Here is a 17459-nt window from a genome sequence, read left to right on the forward strand (position 1 = left end):
AGAAAGTTCTTTGTAGTGAAACATTTCTGCTTTATTCTGTATATTTCCTCTCCTACCCTATATAACTTTATTTATTTATGTATTTTTTGGCAGCTGGCTGGTGCAGGGATTGGAACCCTGAACCTTGGTGTTATCAGTACCATGCTCTAACCAACTGAGCTAACCGGCCAGCCCTATATCACTTTTTTTAAATTATGAGCTTACAGTAAGAAAATCTAGTGTACATAGTTCATTTCTAAAGTTTTTTGTTATGAAAAACTTCATACATACACAAAAGAAAATAGTATCTATATGCCCATCCCCCAGATTCAATAAAGAGGATTTATAATAGATTTTAAGGTTCAATGTTTAATATCTTAAAGTTCACTAGAGAAAAAGTCCTTATTGCGAGATAACGTGGACCTCCTGGGAAGCTTAGCAGATCTGTACTTCAGAGCTGGAGACAATAAAAACTCTGTCCTCAAGTTTGAACAGGCACAGATGTTGGATCCTTACCTGATAAAAGGTAAGTAACTCTTGGGGCAGGGTGAGAGGCTGTAGACGGCAGATCAGAGAAGATAGGAAGAAAATGTAGCATGAATTGATATAATTTTTCATGGAAGTATTTTATAGAACTTATTACAGTAGTCTTACCCTTTTTAGGTCCTGACACATATCTTTAACACTTAGGTAATTCCATTTTATGAGCAGTTATGTTTGCTTGAATTAAAGTGTCATCTCCACACAGATCATTATTTGGCTTTTTTTTCTTTTGGGGGAGTCAGAGCCCCTCCTTACGATTTATAAAGTTATGATGTGCTGACTGAGAATTTGGATGGCTTCCCTAGATATATATAGATATATCTGGAACCATTATATCCTTTTATGGAATTTAGTTTCACTGTGCCTTTAGTATAATTAAAAGTAAACGCACAGCTATTTAAAAAGGGGCAAGGTGATTAAAGGCAGTAATTAGGAGTAAACAACAGAAAAATCATTGATCTGAGAGAAGATTGCAGCTGTGAAGGGATAAGCCACAGGGACTTCCAAGGGATTGCTGTTGGGTGACTGGTAGCTAGTGAAGAGCTCAGGAATAGTGGGGAATAAGTTTGGATAGATAGGCTGACATCTGTTTATAAAGGCCCAATAAAGGCCATCAGAAAAATATTGCCTTCTGACAAATAGTCTTGTAGGCTCTTAACCGAAGAGAATGGCAGAGGAGGGAGTGGACGTTCACAAGCGTGCAAATGAGAAAACAGACTAGAAGGATGAATTTGTTTGCATGAGATCTTTCTCTTGCCCAGTGCTATTCCTCTTCTCCAGGCTGCCCACACCCATGATTAAAATGGTGTTTTAGAAGTACTAGTCCAGCAGCAGTTGGCAGCTTGTGATCAAAGCTCAGACCCAAGTCCAGGAGCCAGCAGGAGTAGTGCGGTAATCTTGGCTGGAGGAAAATTTTCATGGGAATCTGAAAGTATAGCTAGAAATGGAGGAGAATGGTGTCAAGACATGGGTGACAGCGGCCGTGGGGCCCTTTTTATAGAACATGAGTGAGAATAAAGTGTGTGTGTGTGGGGGGGTGATCTTTAATGAACTGCATTCCAGGAAGAATGACAAGCTTTTTTTGGAATAGGCCGACCTTTTCTGAGACTAACTGGCTTTTTCAGCATATTAAGTGAGTACTCCTGACTGCCTAGAGCCAGAGAGAACTTACTTGATGCCTTTTTTGGGTCTTTTCTGGTTATGAGTTATAATAGCTGTATATCATGCCACAGGATATAGGGACAAACAGTTCCTGAAAATTACTGGCTTTCAAATTGTGAGGTAGGTTCTTCTGGTTGTTTGCTTTTTGGGGGGATGTGTTTTGCTGTTTTCATAGTAATTTTATAGGAAGCTGAAAGTACTAGTAGGAGGAACCTGTGATGGTGGGAAGGGCTCAGACCCTGCAGGAGCTGAGGTCTGAGCATGGGGTGTAGTGTTGAATGCTATTCCTTTGTAAAGGACCCCTGCTGCTTGGTCTAAAGAGCCTCTTCTCTCTGTGTTCTTCCTTTCTAGGAATGGATGTATATGGCTACCTCCTGGCACGAGAAGGGCGGCTGGAGGATGTGGAGAACCTCGGCTGCCGCCTTTTCAATATTTCTGATCAGCATGCAGAACCCTGGGTGGTCTCCGGGTATGTTTATGCATTCCCTTTTCTCCCCTGTTTTCAGAAAATTCTGAAAGATTCAGAAGATTCCTGAAGAGAATATAGGTTGAAAGCCACAGGTTTGAGAGGTAATTGGATTCAAATCTGGATTCAAATCATGGTCCATGACATTGGATGCATTATTTACCTCTGAGACCGTTTTCTCATCTAGGAAATGGGCTAATAATACCTCCTTCTAGGAGTAAGCATTAATTGAGATAGTGAGTGCATCATGCTAGGCCAGCAGTGATAGGCCAGAAGATGCCCCTTCATTAAAATTGAACTGGCACAAATCTCCGAATGTCTCTCAGCTAATTATATCCAGATCATCAGTTTCTTTTCCATAATTCTTTAATTCTTTTCCTAACATGTCAAGATTTCTCACTTAAAAACATTTAGTAGATTTCTTGGTTTGTTTTGGTTTTTCACTAATATCTTAGGTTAAAGCTGTGAGTGTGGTTTGTAATAAGGACTATGTGTAAGGCCTTCTCTTTGATTTTTGAAAGAAACTTTTATGGTCTTCTCTCAGGTAACTTTTGGTTGGTTTTTTTCCTCCAGGTGTCATAGCTTCTATAGCAAACGCTACTCCCGGGCCCTCTATTTAGGAGCCAAAGCCATTCAGCTGAACAGTAATAGTGTTCAGGCTTTGCTACTTAAGGGAGCAGCACTGAGGAACATGGGCAGAGTCCAAGAAGCGATAATCCATTTTCGGGAGGCCATACGGCTTGCACCATGTCGCTTAGATTGTTATGAAGGTAAGATAGAAAATATAGGTGAACAGTAGGAATCTGTAGGTGTGCCAGCAGCACTCAGGTGGAAGGTTTTGTTAAGCCAGCACTTCGCAAACTCTGTTGTAGATTAGAATCATCTGGGGGAGCTTTTAAAACTCCTGCTGCCAGGTCCCTCCACAACAAATGGGAAAATACGGGGTTGGGAGAACAGCGTCAGTGTTTTTTTGAAGATCCAGTTATTGCCAGTGTGTAGACAAGTTCAGGAACCACTGCATTAGGTATTTTACATTCATTTAGGGCTTGCACTGGATTGTTCACTTCATACTTTCAGAATCCATTTTTCTCATTCTTCTGGGTTTTGTTGGAGTAGTTGGAATAGATTTTTTGTCCTTTTTTTGTCCCTTCAAACATGTCCATGTGAATCTCCCTGTACCAGGCACTGTGTTAGATTTCTTTGTTATTTCTTTATTCTTTTTCATAGTCATCTTACCTTCGGCTAGAGATATTCCTCATAGGGTAATTCCATATCCATATGACAGTGTAGTTGTGGGAACCAGCCTGTTCATTGTGACCTCCAGAGTGGGCATGATCAGCATCCAGCTTTGTTTTATGTAATATCTTAAATTCATGTAAACTGACCCTAGGAGTTCAAAGGAGCTGTGCCAGCTTCTGCAACATTTGGTGACTCAGTCACAGACATTGAAATAGATCTTACAAAATGCAGTTCCTCCAAAATATATTTTTATAATTATTTAAAAATAAGCCCAGGAGTCTAGTAGTGATTTGCTCTTAACAGGAAGATGAGTTCAAATTTGAAAAATATTATTTGGAAGTTGGGGGAAAGAACAAATCCTGCTTATAGCCTGTGGTGGATTTGTGGGGGAAAGAGGATCATCTTTGTTCTTAAAGAAACTCCAGGAAACCAAGTCTTTGGTTTCAGATTTTTTTTTTTTTTTTTTAAGAATATTTTGGCAATCTTTGTTAAAAGTTAAATTTAGAATGTTATAGCAAAATATGGTCCTCTTGTCCAAACATTATAGATTTTTTTCCCCTTAATGTATGTACATTAAGATACAAAGTTTATTTCCAATATACATTTTTTAGAGGTGGGTTTCCATTTTTTGAAGTGGGGTTTAATGGGCATTTTTAGGTTCTTGCTAACATCAGCTCTGTATACCCAGAGATTATTGGATCCACTAAATGCATAATGAAAACTGGTTGAGGCTGCTGATGAGTGCTTCAGTAGGAACCTGACGCACACAGATTTCATTGTCATATTCAGTGGAATAGAGGTCTTCCTTAAAACTGCTCCTGATAGGTAGAAGACAGAGTAATAGACTGTTAGATTCATGTATTTCTGGTGTAAGGAATTATTGTCCAAAGGCTTCATTCTCTGCCTGTTGTCAATACTTAAGGGCCTTCTGTGGATTTTGTACAGCAGTGTTTAATCTTCATATCACAAAGGACTGCTGGCATATTTGCAGTATTTCTGAGCTCTAGCAGAGTCCTATGGGGTTAGATAGATTTCTGCCTAGAAAACTATACTGAAAAGTGTGAGGTCAGTAGTTGGAATAGTCTGGAGTAGGTTGGATGGTATCACTTGTTATACCGTCTTCACCACTGGGGACCCTGGCAGTCTTCACAAGCACTAAGCCCAGCTGAGGGAGCTGCCTGGAGTCCACACAGTTGTCCTCCCCCAGAGGAGCTGATTCTGTGCCTTGCTCTCTGTGGCTCGTGTGGCTGCTGCGCCATCTTGGAACTGTAACTGCTCTCAAATTAAATTCTTTATCTGGAAACTAACTTCTATAGCCTCCCAGCTACTTTTATAACACATTCCATTCTGCTGCATGCCTGTTTCACCAGAGCTTGGCAATTCAGTCAAATAACCACAGTGCTTGGACAGAAAATGGTTAGAATTGTTGGGCAGAGGTGTTTCCCAATTGGGTAGTGAGGCTTCACAAGCTGTCTTCTCTCAGCTGCCATTTGGAGATTCGGATCATGAATCCTGGTGCTTCTTGCAGTCTCCAGTGGAGCTTTCTGCCTTTGCTAATTAAAAGGCCCTGGGTTACTGAAGGGCATTCTTTTCATTTCCTTCTAAAGTTCCTGTGGGGCTTTAGCTGGGAAGTACAACTACTCAATGATTGCAAATGGCCGTATTCAGAATCCAGCATGTTGCCCTTAAGAGGTAATTTTTGGTTAAGTAACCATAGTATGTGGAAGAGTGTGCACAAATAAATCATGAATATAAATGCTGCTAGGGCAGAAGAGTATGCTGAGAAAGTCTGCCAGGGATTGTGCGGGCTTGGGGTTTAAACTGTTTTTCAGTTTTGATGAGTGCTTTATACCAAAAAGTTCTTCCTCTGTTCTCTCCAACTTTTTGGCATGAAGAGTTGAGAGTTGACTCTTCCCAAAGTGGCCCCATAGGGCATCTCGCTGTGGATGTGAAAAGAGGCAGGAGCTGCCAAACAGTATATTAGTCCATCTTGATTAAGTGCTTTTCATCTAGTTTTAGGAAAGCCCTCAGCAGTTGCCTTTTGAGATAACTTTCATGTTTCAAATGAAAGAATCTTTCTTCCTAGGTTGCTTAACAGTAGGTTCTTTAGTTTGTGCATTCACTTTTGGACTATTCAAGCCCTCCCTTTGAAACCTACGTCTCCAGGCGACTGAACACAGCCAGAGAATGATGACTTGATAAGGGAAAGTGAGGCCGTGGATCTTGCTACGTCTCCAGGCGACTGAACACAGCCAGAGAATGATGACTTGATAAGGGAAAGTGAGGCCTTGGATCTTGGAAATATTATCTCTCACTACTTTAATCTCCTAGCCATGTGACAAACTAATGATTAGTGTACATTTGTTCTTACAACGTTCTGTTGGGCTTCCCACCTGCTGTGGTTTCCTTATGCTTGCTTCCTTCACTAACTGAAGGTGCCTTTGCAGGGCAGCCTTCTTCCACATCCATCAAGTGCTCTGGGGAAGAGCCCTTCTTAGCTATTCCATCAACATTCCCTCCAGTCTAATTTCCCCTGGCCTGCTTTTTGTCTGAAACTTTGTAGGTTTGCAATTTGGAGGGCTGTCAGAGTGGAAGCATAGCTTGGAATGGTAATATGGTTGAACCTCTTTGTGTGTTTTTTTTTTCAGGTCTCATTGAATGTTATTTAGCCTCCAATAGTATTCGTGAAGCCATGGTGATGGCTAACAACGTTTACAAAACTCTAGGAGCAAATGCACAGACCCTTACCCTTTTAGCCACCGTTTGTCTTGAAGACCCAGTGACACAGGAGAAAGCCAAAACTTTATTAGATAAAGCCCTGACTCAAAGGCCGGATTACATTAAGGCTGTGGTGAAAAAAGCAGAACTACTTAGTAAGTGTGTCTTATTTCCTGTCCCATTCATTGTAAAACTTGATCTCCGCTGGACTCCCTAGTGCCAGCTGGTTGCAGATGACCAGACAGGTGTGCCTTTTGCAGCAGGTCTGAACCTGCTTGAATTGATTTATATTTAGCACAACCAAATGGAACTGGCTTAGACCTGCTGCTTGGCTTGCCTCAGACCAGCTGTAATTGGTTGGTACCTGTTCAGCTCAATTTTATCTAGTTTTAGTTGTCCTGAACTACTTTGGGCTGAATGTGACTAATTGGTTTTAACCAGTTTGAACTGTTTTGAGCCATCTGGATTCTCTATGTCTTTTAGCATTGGGTTTTTTTAGTCCTGATTTATGGTGAATTCTTGGGTTTGGGATAGTTTGGCAAATAAAATGCAATTTGGCTTTTTGTTTGAATTAAAGTTAAGAATATGTTTAAAATCAGAACTCAAGCTGTGGATTTCCTAAAGAAATAGAAATTCAGATGCACTTGCTCTCACTTTGTTGCAGTGTCATTCTCTTGAGTATGTGGCAAAAAGATTGTCAGATGTGATCATTGTTGTGGTTTTGTGTGTATGACTAGAGATGGGAATATATTTTCAAAATGTTGAAGTAGGGCAATAAGGTTCTTTTTCTTTTCAGGCAGAGAACAGAAATACGAAGATGGAATTGCTTTGCTGAGGAACGCACTGGCTAATCAGAGTGACTGTGTCCTGCATCGGATCCTAGGAGATTTCCTTGTAGCTGTCAATGAGTATCAGGAAGCAATGGACCAGTATAGTATAGCACTAAGGTAGGCACTTAGCCTCCCATGGGGGAAGGTCGCTGAGGAGGGTACAGGAGGCAGTGAACTATGTAGCAGGAGTTCTGGAAACATATACACATTTTGTGCCACGGTTGAAAGCAGAATAATAATTGTGATAGCAGAAGAGTTATTTGTGAATTAATGACCTCTAAATTTTTTTCTTAAAGTATATTAACAACATTAAAGAGTCGTTTCACTCATAACCAGCCCACACCACTATAACATTCGTGTTCATTTGTACAGTTCATCTTCCTGTCCTTGCTCACACATACATATTTTTATAGGTAGGGTTATACCTAGTATATATTTTATATTCTGCTTTTTCAAATCGAAGTATTGTAAGTACTTTCCCATGTTTCTACCTATTGTAGTGAAGAACTTGAGCTCTGAAGTTTGAATGCTACCTTCACCACCTGTCATCTTGGGCAAGTTACTAACAAATTTCCTTGTCTATATCTATCTACCTTATTAGGTATTAAATAATTGAATAAGAATTAAATGATTATTCCATGTAAAGCTCTTAGCGCTGTGCCTGGTACATAGTAAATACTAAATAAATAGTGGCATTCTTACTGTTTAATACAGAAGTGATTTCTTTGAGGGTTGTCTGTGTGTCTGTAAGGTTATGGTGAAGTGCTGTCTTGAATCGAGTCTGACCACATTCATTTACTTATTCAGCATACGGTTAAGCAGCACTCGGGGGCCTGGCATCTCAGTGATCAGTGGAGATGCTGCGTGTCCAGGAGCTCTCAGTCTCAGACGTGCAGACTGACAATACCACGTGCTGAGTGCTTTCATAGCAGTCTAGAAGGCAAGGTGGGGGTTCAGGGTTTGGGTGAGAACCGTCTGGAAGGTTTCAGAGAAGAAGAGATGTTACAGATCAACCTGCATTTATAAGTGGGAATAGGATTCTAACATGGGCTTTAGCTGCCTTCTGGAAGCCCAGAAGAAAGTGAGAAAATACCAGACTTTCATTAGAGGCAGATTTGCTAGGAATGGGGTGCCTGCTGGCTTGGGAGATGGTCACGAAAGCAAGAGGAAAGATTGCTTAGGAGCAAAATAAATTAATGTTCTGGAGGCTCTCAACTTTGGGGGGAGTTGGCACAAATAATGACTCTTAGCTGCTAAATGTGAATGCCCGGTAGGAATAGCCTTAGGTCCTGGGGTCTAACCTAGGAGTTTGCACATCTGTTCCATGGTATACCATGATGTTTTTGGTTGACTACTGAAATGTTGGTATGTTTAATTATGTCACAAGAACATGGAGCAGTTTTACTTAGACAAAAATAACTTTTTTGTAACTTTGTAGCTCAAAATGTTTAATTATGTCACAAGAACATGGAGCAGTTTTACTTAGACAAAAATAACTTTTTTGTAACTTTGTAGCTCAAAATCCAGTAATGCTTTTAAGAAATTACATTGGGGGCCGAGCCCATGGCGCACTCGGGAGAGTGTGGCATTGGGAGTGCAGCAGTGCTCCCGCCGCGGGTTCGGATCCTATATAGGGATGACCAATGCGCTCACAGCGCTCACTGGCTGAGCGCGGTGCAGCCGGTCTCAAAAAGGACAAAAAAAAAAAAAAAAGAAATTACATTGGAATTTTTCTGTTAACATATGTTTGCCACTTTTTCATTTGTGTTATCTGGTAGCCTTCTCTAGCAGAATGCTAGGGGTAATAGGTGTGAAAAGGTTTAAGAAATTGTGGAGAAAAACTCAAATTGAGAATTCTAAAAATTAGGAAAAGACGCCTTTTTTCACTTCTAGTGGTGGACTCCCTCGATTCAGCCTTGGAAGCCGGAGTTGATTGGAGAGGCCAGGCTTTAGCAGTTTCTCTGTGACGGTGTGGGCATTTCGCTGCCAGGCCAGGGACATGACAAGTCCGCCCGCAAGAAGCAAAGCAGAGATTCAGGCCTCTCCTTTGTTTTGTTGTCCCCTAGTTTGGACCCCAATGACCAGAAGTCTCTAGAGGGGATGCAGAAGATGGAGAAGGAGGAGAGTCCCACGGATGCCACTCAGGAGGAGGATGTGGACGACATGGAAGGGAGTGGGGAAGAAGGGGACCTGGAGGGCAGCGACAGTGAGGCGGCCCAGTGGGCTGACCAGGAGCAGTGGTTCGGCATGCAGTGAGGGGTGGCAGCTCCAGGGCCGCACTGGCCTCCCTGCTCCGAACGCTTCCGTGGACCGAAGGACCGTAGGAGCCCGCCCTCGGGAGGACAGTGACTCAGCGTGCAATCACAGCAGAGCTCTGCTCCTCGCTCCCAAGTCCTGGTTGTGACTTCATTTTAACACTGAGCCTGGCCAGCCTTCCATGCATCTCCATCCTCCCCTGCTCCAGCCAGGGAGGACTGAGGGAGCACTCGGAGGCCCACACCCAAGCCGGGGCTTCTGGGCCAAGAGTGCTTTTTACATAACTTATTTCTAAATCCGAAAGTTCAAGGAATAGACAGTGTCTTGTCTGTGACATGGGTGGGTTGGAAGGAATTTCCCACCATCCCACAGCAAGTACCATCTTCCCAAGTTGGACAACAGCACGGTCGGGCCCTTTTAGAGAGGGATTCCTGTTCCCAGAAGTCATCGTCCTGGGCTGTCCACACTTCCCTAGTAACTTTGCTTCCTTCTTCAATGTTAGTAATGCCTTAAGCTGACAGTTGCTGTTTTGCAGAACAGTTTTCTTATTTGCTAAGGTGGTAACTTGCCTCTGAGCGTGGGCCAACCTGAGCAGCAGGTGGGAGAGAGCATGAACAGAGGTGCACCTGGGGCCGCTCATGAATAAAACTGTTTTGTACTGTCATGGTGTTGGGGTGATCAGAGTCGAAGCCCCTTTATAGACTCTTTTAAGTTTTTGATCTCTTATCTAGAATGTATTGATTCAGCCCCAGAATTATTTGCCATAAATAGACTCCCTATCTTCCCCTGGTATTAGGAACCAGGTACGTTGGAAACCTCAGGTGACACCATGCTGATGCATCATTTGCATTTTTGGGTGGTGAATTTTCCTTGAACCTGAGAGTCTTTGGCCAGATTTCAGACCAAGTCTGCCTGACTCTTTCATGGGGACTCTGAGGTCAGTGTTGGTCAGCTTTCTGTCATAGGCTCAGCCTGGAATGTCTCACTATGGGTGCTCGGATGCTGGGAAGCTGTTCAATCACCTTCTCCCCCTTGTTTCCTAAGATGTGACACCTTTTTAAGTATACAATTCATTGAGGTGAAGGGAGGGAATGTCACAGTTAACCCCAAGTTCTCATTAAAACAAAATTAGTCAAAGGTGTTGCAAAATGTGAATTTGATGTAAATGCAAAGTTAATATCCAACTGTAAAGATGCTGCGAGTGCACAGTAGGAGCTTAGAACATCTGATACCTGCGGTTTAAAATGGGCATAAAGTTACTGTGAAAGTATCAGTATGAGACCCAAAGCCTGGGAGCCATCACTTGATCTGAGCCCAGCAGGCAGTTCAGGTCACGCCGAGTGACCATGTGGCCCATTGGCCTTAGTGCTCTTTCCTGGACACAGCCTCACGTGCTTCCTTGGTGCTATTTAGTTAATGCATTGAGGAAAAAGGCAAAACCTCTCTGCCGTTCCCTGACTTCCCTGACTGGGGAGGAAGCCCAGCCCCATCCCCACCCTATTCCTGCAGGTCAGGATGTGCCTTGGCACCCCAGCCCTTGCGTCACCTTCCTTCAGCACCTCCATGTCCCTCTGCCTTGGCCTGTCCCCCAGCTTTTCTGGGAGCTCCTGGATGGGTGTGGCCCATCCATTCCAGGCCCCTCCATCCCAACAGCACCATGGGCTGGATACCTGGGCGCCTCCCACCTGCAGCTCCAGCCTCAGGGTGACAACTTGGCTGGAAGAGGTGGCTGAAGCTATATTTTTAAAGCATCTCACATAGGACACAGAAAACATTTTTGGTCCACATCAAAGAATGGGAGGGGTTTGAAGAGTGTGCTGAAGATCTTGCATGGCACTGTCACTCTCACAAACCTCATAAGGGCAGGGAGCTGTAGGAAGCAGGGACAGTCAGGCTGCCCAGCTTGGTGGCCATTCCATTGAGCCGTCTTCCAGGACACCAAGCAACCTGAGTAGGGATGCCACCAGTGCCTGCAGTTACCACAGGTACCTTCTGGTGTCTGGAGTTGCACACAGCCAGTATGGGGTGTGTGAACTGAGGTCTGTCATTTCCCCACCTTTCAGATGGTTCAGAGACCTGGCTGGGTTCTAGAAGTGCTGCTGTCCCACTTCTAGAGCTGTGGACCAGTAGGCTAGGCAGTTAGCTTTGCAGCCTCAGCTTCCTTGCCTGCCTGCTGGGGTCAGCGGGGGCGTTCTTTGTGTACACCATCGCCCAGAGAATGCCAGCCTCCTGGGTCACCCTGGGTAGTTGGGGCTCGAGCCCTCCTTCCCATCTCTCCCTCAGGACCCCCAGCTAAGCAGAGGCAGGGGCCAGGGTTGGGGTGCTCCCTGCCCTTGGGCATAGATCTCTCATTCTCCGCCTCTGAACCCCCCACTGGGTGCTGAGGACCGACAGGTGTGGCCTTTACTCAGGGCTGGTGGCAGAAGTTTGGGGCCCACACTCCTGCCTCTGAATTTGTCCTCAGGGAATGAGGCCAGCTTCCACCCAACTCTGGAACCCTCCAATCTGAGCAAGCTTTTCACCCACGCAGATTCCCAGACCCAGCACCAGTCTTCAATTTAAATCCAAGGCCAGGAGCTGGCATCTTTAATCCCGTCCCACCTGACTTCCTACTCTAAGCAAGTCTTCCCTGGACCAAATACTGAGAAACCTGGGAGGGGGGGCACAAGGGTCCCGGAAGCTGCAGACCTGACCCTCTACAGCTGCGGTGGGTGGGAGAACTGGCCATGACAGGCCCCCCTGCTTGCTGCCTTCCCAGCCTGCACTGGCTCACTTGGGCAGCAGGCACCACTTCCCAGAGCTTGCAGCAAGCCCCTCATGGCCAGCTCTCGGGCCACACTCAGGCGTGCTTGGCAGCCTCCAGGCACCGCCTGCTGCACAGCAGCCACGTCCCTGCTGGTGTAAGGTAGTGAGGCTGGACTGGACACGCACCTCCCTGCAGCCTCCCAGGACAGCAGCCATGGCCAGGAATTCCTGGCATTGGGGGGGCCCATTGAAGTAAGTGCCTTACTAAGGTTTTCCACTTCCTGCAGGAGCCTCCCTGCCTTGGAGCAGCAGGAGGGGTCCCAGCTGCCACCTCCCCTGTTGGGGCACAAAGGGCAGGCTTCTGTCATCTGCCTGGGCAAGCTCAGCAGACCTGCCCCAGCTGCCCCTGGGCTGCCACCAGCTGAGGCCAGGGTGTGGGGTTTTTCCAGGTTGCTGTGAGAGATGTCAGTTGTTGGCAGCCCAGAGCGTCACTTATTTCACAAACACACAGTACCAATGATGCCAGGAATAAGGCAGAAGCCCACAAGTCGGCCTCCTTAGCAGCCATGAAAATATTAATTTTTAAATAACATTGGTTAGAACGCACTGTTGTAACACCAAGATCAAGGGTTCAGATGGCTGCACTGGCCAGCTGCCATAAATAAATGACTGAATCAAGGGTTTGGATTCCTGCACTGGCCAGCTGCCATAAATAACTGAATGAATGAATAAATGAATAAACAAATAGAATACCCTTGTGCATTGCTGATGAGGATGTGAAATGGTGTGAAAACAGTGGAAATGGCGTGGAAAACATGGCAATTCAGAAGATTAAACAGGATCACCCTGTGATCCAGCAATTCCACTTCTAAGTATATACCCCAAAAGAATTGAAAGGGGCAAGAACAGATATTTGTACACTTGTGTTTGTGGCAGCATTATTCACAATAGCCAAAAGGTGGAAACAAACCAAGTGTCCGTTGATAGATGAATGGATAAAGTTTGGTACATCAATGCAATAGAGGGCCGGCCTGGTGGTGCACTGGAGAGTGCGCCGCTTGGGAGTGCAGCGGCGCTCCCGCCGAGGGTTCGGATCCCATGTGGAGACCGGTTCCCGCTAACTGGCTGAGCGCGGTGCGGGAGCAACACCGAGGGTTGCGATCCCGTTGCTGGTCCCCGGTACAGGTGCGACACCGAGGGTTGCGATCCCGTTACCGGTCATTAAAAAGGAAAAAAAAAAAAAAGCAATGGAATATTATTCAGCCTTAAAAAGGAAGGAAAGTCTGACACATGCTAAAGCATGGATAAACTTTGAGGACATTATTCTAAGTGAAAGAGACCACCAAAGGACAAATACTGTGTGACTCCTCTTATTTGAGGTACCTGGGGGTCATCAAATTCTTAGAGACAGAAAGTAGATTAGACGTCACCAGGGGCTGGAGGAGGAGGGAATAAGTTGTTACTGAATGGAGATAGAGTCTCAGCTGGGGAAGATGGAAAAGTTCTGTGGCTGGATAGTGGTGATGGTTACAAAACAGTGTGAATGTACTTAGTACACTGAAGTGTTCTTAAAAATGGTTAAGGGCCGGCCCGGTGGCGCACTTGGGAGCGCGGTGGTGCTCCCGCCGAGGGTTCGGATCCCACATACAGACCGGCCGCTCACTGGCTGAATGGGGTGCGGGCGCGACACTGAGGGTTGCGATCCGTTGCCGGTCACGAAAAAAAGACAAAAAGGAAAAAAAAATGGTTAAAATGGTAAGTTTTATGTACTATATATCTTACCACAGTGAAAAAATGGCCTGTAATCCTACCATCCAGATAACCACTGTTAACACACTTAATTTACGTGAAATACCGTATGTATTTGTAATATATATGTTATATAAAACTACACATGGTTTAAAAATTCAGATGAAGAGAGGTACAAAATTAAAAATACATTTACTAGGGCTGGCCCGTGGCTCACTTGGGAGAGTTTGGTGCTGACAACACCAAGTCAAGGGTTAAGATCTCCTTACCAGTCATCTTTAAAAAAAACAAAAACAAAAAAACATTTACTTCCCAATCTCTACTGAATTCGTGTTTCTCCCCAAATAAGTTGTTTCTGGTTCTACCTTTAGAAAAATAGTTTGTGGGCCGGCTCGTGGCTCACTCGGTAGAGTGCGGTGCTAATAACACCAAGGCCCCGGGTTTGGATCCCACATAGGGATGGCCAGTTTGCTCACTAGCTGAGTGTGGTGCTGACAACACCAAGTCAAGGGTTAAGATCCCCTTACCGGTCATCTTTTAAAAAAAAAAAAAAGAAAAATAGTTTGTGCTTTTACATAGTATAAAGAGCATACTCAAAAGGTCATGCTGTACACAGAAAGATGCCTGCCGGTGTGGTCACTGTGCCTTTCGCTCCTTTGGACAGTGCCACAGAATCACATTCTATGGATGGAATGATTTCTGTCACTTTTTTGCTGTTGGTGGACGTTTATTTCCAGTCTTATGTGTAATTATTACAGTCTGTGCTGTCATGAACATATTTTGGCATAATATTCAAGGATATGTGAAGTCAAGTTCCTTGTAGTGAAATTGTGTGTGCGTGCGTGCGTGCGTGCGTGCTTGCGTGCGTGTGTGTGTGTGTGTGTGTGTGTCAGTCAGCTGGCCAGTATGGCAATCCAAACCCTTGACCTTGGTGCATTAACGTTTTTCATGGGTGCTGTCAGATTACTCCCACCAGTAGGGAGAGTGCTGATGTTCCTGCACCTTTGCCAACACCGGTACCATAAAGCACTTTAGTTTTCACCAGTCTCAGATGGGAGAAAACTCCATAGCTTTGATCTGTTTCAGCTGCTGTTTCTTGAGTGCTCATCTGGGCCAGACCATGAGGCAAGCCCTTTGCCCAGTGATCATCCCCAGCCTTCCACCCCTGAGGTTGGAAAGGAGGAGTTAATCCCATTTCTTACATGAGCAAACTGAGTCTCAGGTAGATGCATTGTCTGATTTTGTCTGCCCAAGGCCTCTGGCCCTGAAGCTTTACTATGGTCTTGACCATAATCTGCTCAAGAGAAAGCAGCCCGCCCTAAGCATACCCTGCTGTCGCTATGGTCCTCAGCCTTGCTGGATTTAAAGGCTGCCAGACACACAGTCTGGCAGGGGCAGTGCTGTCACAACGAAGTTCTTGTGGGCCACTTAAATCTTCCAGTGTCTGTCTTTATAAACAACCCTCTGGTGACCTCCTTTGTGCTCACAACTTTTTCCTTCTTTGGGTAAATTCTCAGCAGGGGGATTTCAGAGAGAAAGTAGTTATCTTTTTTGGAACATTCAAGGGGGCTGGCTGGATTGTCTTCTCTGTGCAGCAAATCTGTAAGCCCAGACTGGACCTCTAGCCTTTCCAAAACCCTCCCCTCGCTGTGGCCTCCCCCAGCTGCCCCAGTTTACCTAGGGAGCCCATCAGTGGGCTTCAGGTTAGGGGTGAACCAGGAGCTCTCCAGTCTCCGGAATGCCCACCCTCTTCCTCTCACTGGAACTGGGAGCTGGGTGGACTCTGATAAAGTCCTCTGAGACCTCCACCACAGCTTCCTCAGGCCTATGGGATTGGGGGCCCCTTCCCCTTGCCTGGTTCTGGGGTTGGGAGGTTGTTTCTTGGACTGGGGTCAGATCTCCCCTGCTCGAGGGCTGAGGGAGACTGTGTGCTTGGTGAGGTTTTGTGTGGTGGGAGGAGGGGGAGTGCTGGATGCTTGTGTCATTCCTGAGTCCCCTCCTTCCTCCAGTGCCCCCTCAGAGGTATCCCACTCTCTGCACCAGGAGGGTTGAGCCTCAGGAAGGGAAGACTTCTCTCTTCCATGCCTCTTCTCTCTTCCTAGCCTCAGACCTGTGGCCTGTCATGAGCTACTCCCTTGGCCTCTCTGTGTCTTCATGTTCCTTTGGCACAGGATTCAGAGTTGAGACCCCTCTCCCTGTCTTCAGGTGTCGGTATAACCTGGCAGGGATGTCAGCACTTGGAGCCCTGGAGTGGGGAATGTGGGTGAGGCATGGCCCCTGGGGGTCCTTGTTGGAGTCCACATTGTCTGTGGATAGGAGCCACACCTCTGCCCTGCAGGCTGGGTCCCCTTTGGCTTCATCAACAGATCTGCCCCGAACCCTTCTCAGTGCTGGGCCTAGTCCTTCATGGGCCTGAGGCCCAGTGAAATGATTTTTTAAATTTTTTGGAACGTTATCCACCCACGAAGTCAGTCCACCAGCCCCTTAGCCCACAGGCCCATCTCCCATATCGGTCCCTGCAGGGCCACAGGGATTTAGTCCAAGAATTGGGTGGGTATCACAGCGAGCAGGAGTCTGTCCTTAGGGTGGTGTCCAGACTGGAGCCCCATCCTCGATGGGCCCTCAGCACCCTGGCTGCACCTGTGCTCACTGTGACTCTGTCCAGAATGGCGGGTATATGCACAAGCCTTGTGTTGACATGGGGCACAGCTTCTGTCATACTAGGGGAGGCCCAGGACTGTGTGGAGACTCCTAAGGATACCCAGGAGACTGGCCTCTGCTTGGAACAATGCTGCCAGTAAGGCCAGGCCAGACCTTGCCCAGAGACCGCACAAGTATTTTTTTATTCATTTAATAAAAATGTGAAATTTGGGGCCGGCCTGGTGGCGCACTGGATAGTGCGCCGCTTGGGAGCGTGGAGGCGCTCCCGCCGAGGGTTCGGATCCCATGTGGAGACCGGTTCCCGCTCACTGGTTGAGCGCAGTGCGGGCGCAGCACTGAGGGTTGCGAACCCGTTGCCGGTCCCTGGTACGGGCGCGACACCGAGGGTTGCGATCCCGTTACTGGTCAGTAAAAAAAAGACGAAAAAGGAAAAAAAAATGTGAAATTTGTGAAATATAGCATGCATGAATATAGCAGTATACGATAACGTACATACTGTGTGTGCGTGCGTGCTGTGTGTGTGGCTGGCCAGTACAAGGACCCAAATCCTTGACATTGGTATTACAAGGTGGCAGTAACCATCTGAGCTAACAGCCAGCTCCTCATATGTAGTGTTTAAATAACCACAGACAAAACACATGTACACGCTACCCAGGTCAAGAAATAGAACATTTCCATCACCCCAGAAGTCCCCTGTGTGCTCAGACCTGGTTCCATCCCTCCTGCCCTCCTCTGCTCCCCACCCTTGCCAGAAGTAAGCATGATTCTAAATTTTCTTTTTATATTTTATTTTTTGACCCTGGAAATTGTGTGAACCTTGGGTAAATAACCTCAATTTTTTCACCTGTAAAATACCTGTACTGTTTGTTATTCCGTTGTTTTGTGTTTAGTTTTACCTTGTTTTTATCATAAACAACACATTTGTTTTTTCTTGAACTTAATGTAAGTGGTTATGTTGTATTTATTTTTCCATGATTATCTTCTACTTATTTAAAAAATTGATTCATATTAATTCTACTGTAACTCACTATTTTATCAATAGACTATTTTTTTTTTTTGTCTTTTTTCGTGACCAGCAATGGATCGCAACCCTCAGTGTCGCGCCCATACCG

The 17459-nt window shown here is 45.6% G+C and overlaps 1 protein-coding gene across 3 annotated transcripts in view; it reads left to right on the forward strand.

Moving 5' to 3' along the window:
- Positions 1 to 10329, forward strand: part of ANAPC7 (anaphase promoting complex subunit 7) — a 24728-nt gene extending 14399 nt beyond the window's left edge. For 2 of the 3 annotated variants that reach the window (XM_008570446.1, XM_008570448.1), the window contains exons 6-11: positions 363 to 505; positions 2035 to 2152; positions 2723 to 2919; positions 6037 to 6261; positions 6903 to 7053; positions 9003 to 10329. In XM_008570446.1, coding sequence (XP_008568668.1) covers positions 363 to 505; positions 2035 to 2152; positions 2723 to 2919; positions 6037 to 6261; positions 6903 to 7053; positions 9003 to 9192 — 1024 coding nt within the window. In that variant the 3' untranslated portion in view covers positions 9193 to 10329. Of the gene's footprint in view, positions 1 to 362; positions 506 to 2034; positions 2153 to 2722; positions 2920 to 6036; positions 6262 to 6902; positions 7054 to 7436; positions 7646 to 9002 lie in introns of those variants that run through there. The other variant, XM_008570447.1, reaches the window with a different exon arrangement.
- The last annotated feature ends 7130 nt before the right edge of the window (positions 10330 to 17459 follow it).

This window comes from Galeopterus variegatus, unplaced genomic scaffold, assembly GCF_000696425.1.
Source record: "Galeopterus variegatus unplaced genomic scaffold, G_variegatus-3.0.2 Scaffold604, whole genome shotgun sequence".
Taxonomy (NCBI): Eukaryota; Metazoa; Chordata; class Mammalia; order Dermoptera; family Cynocephalidae; genus Galeopterus; species Galeopterus variegatus.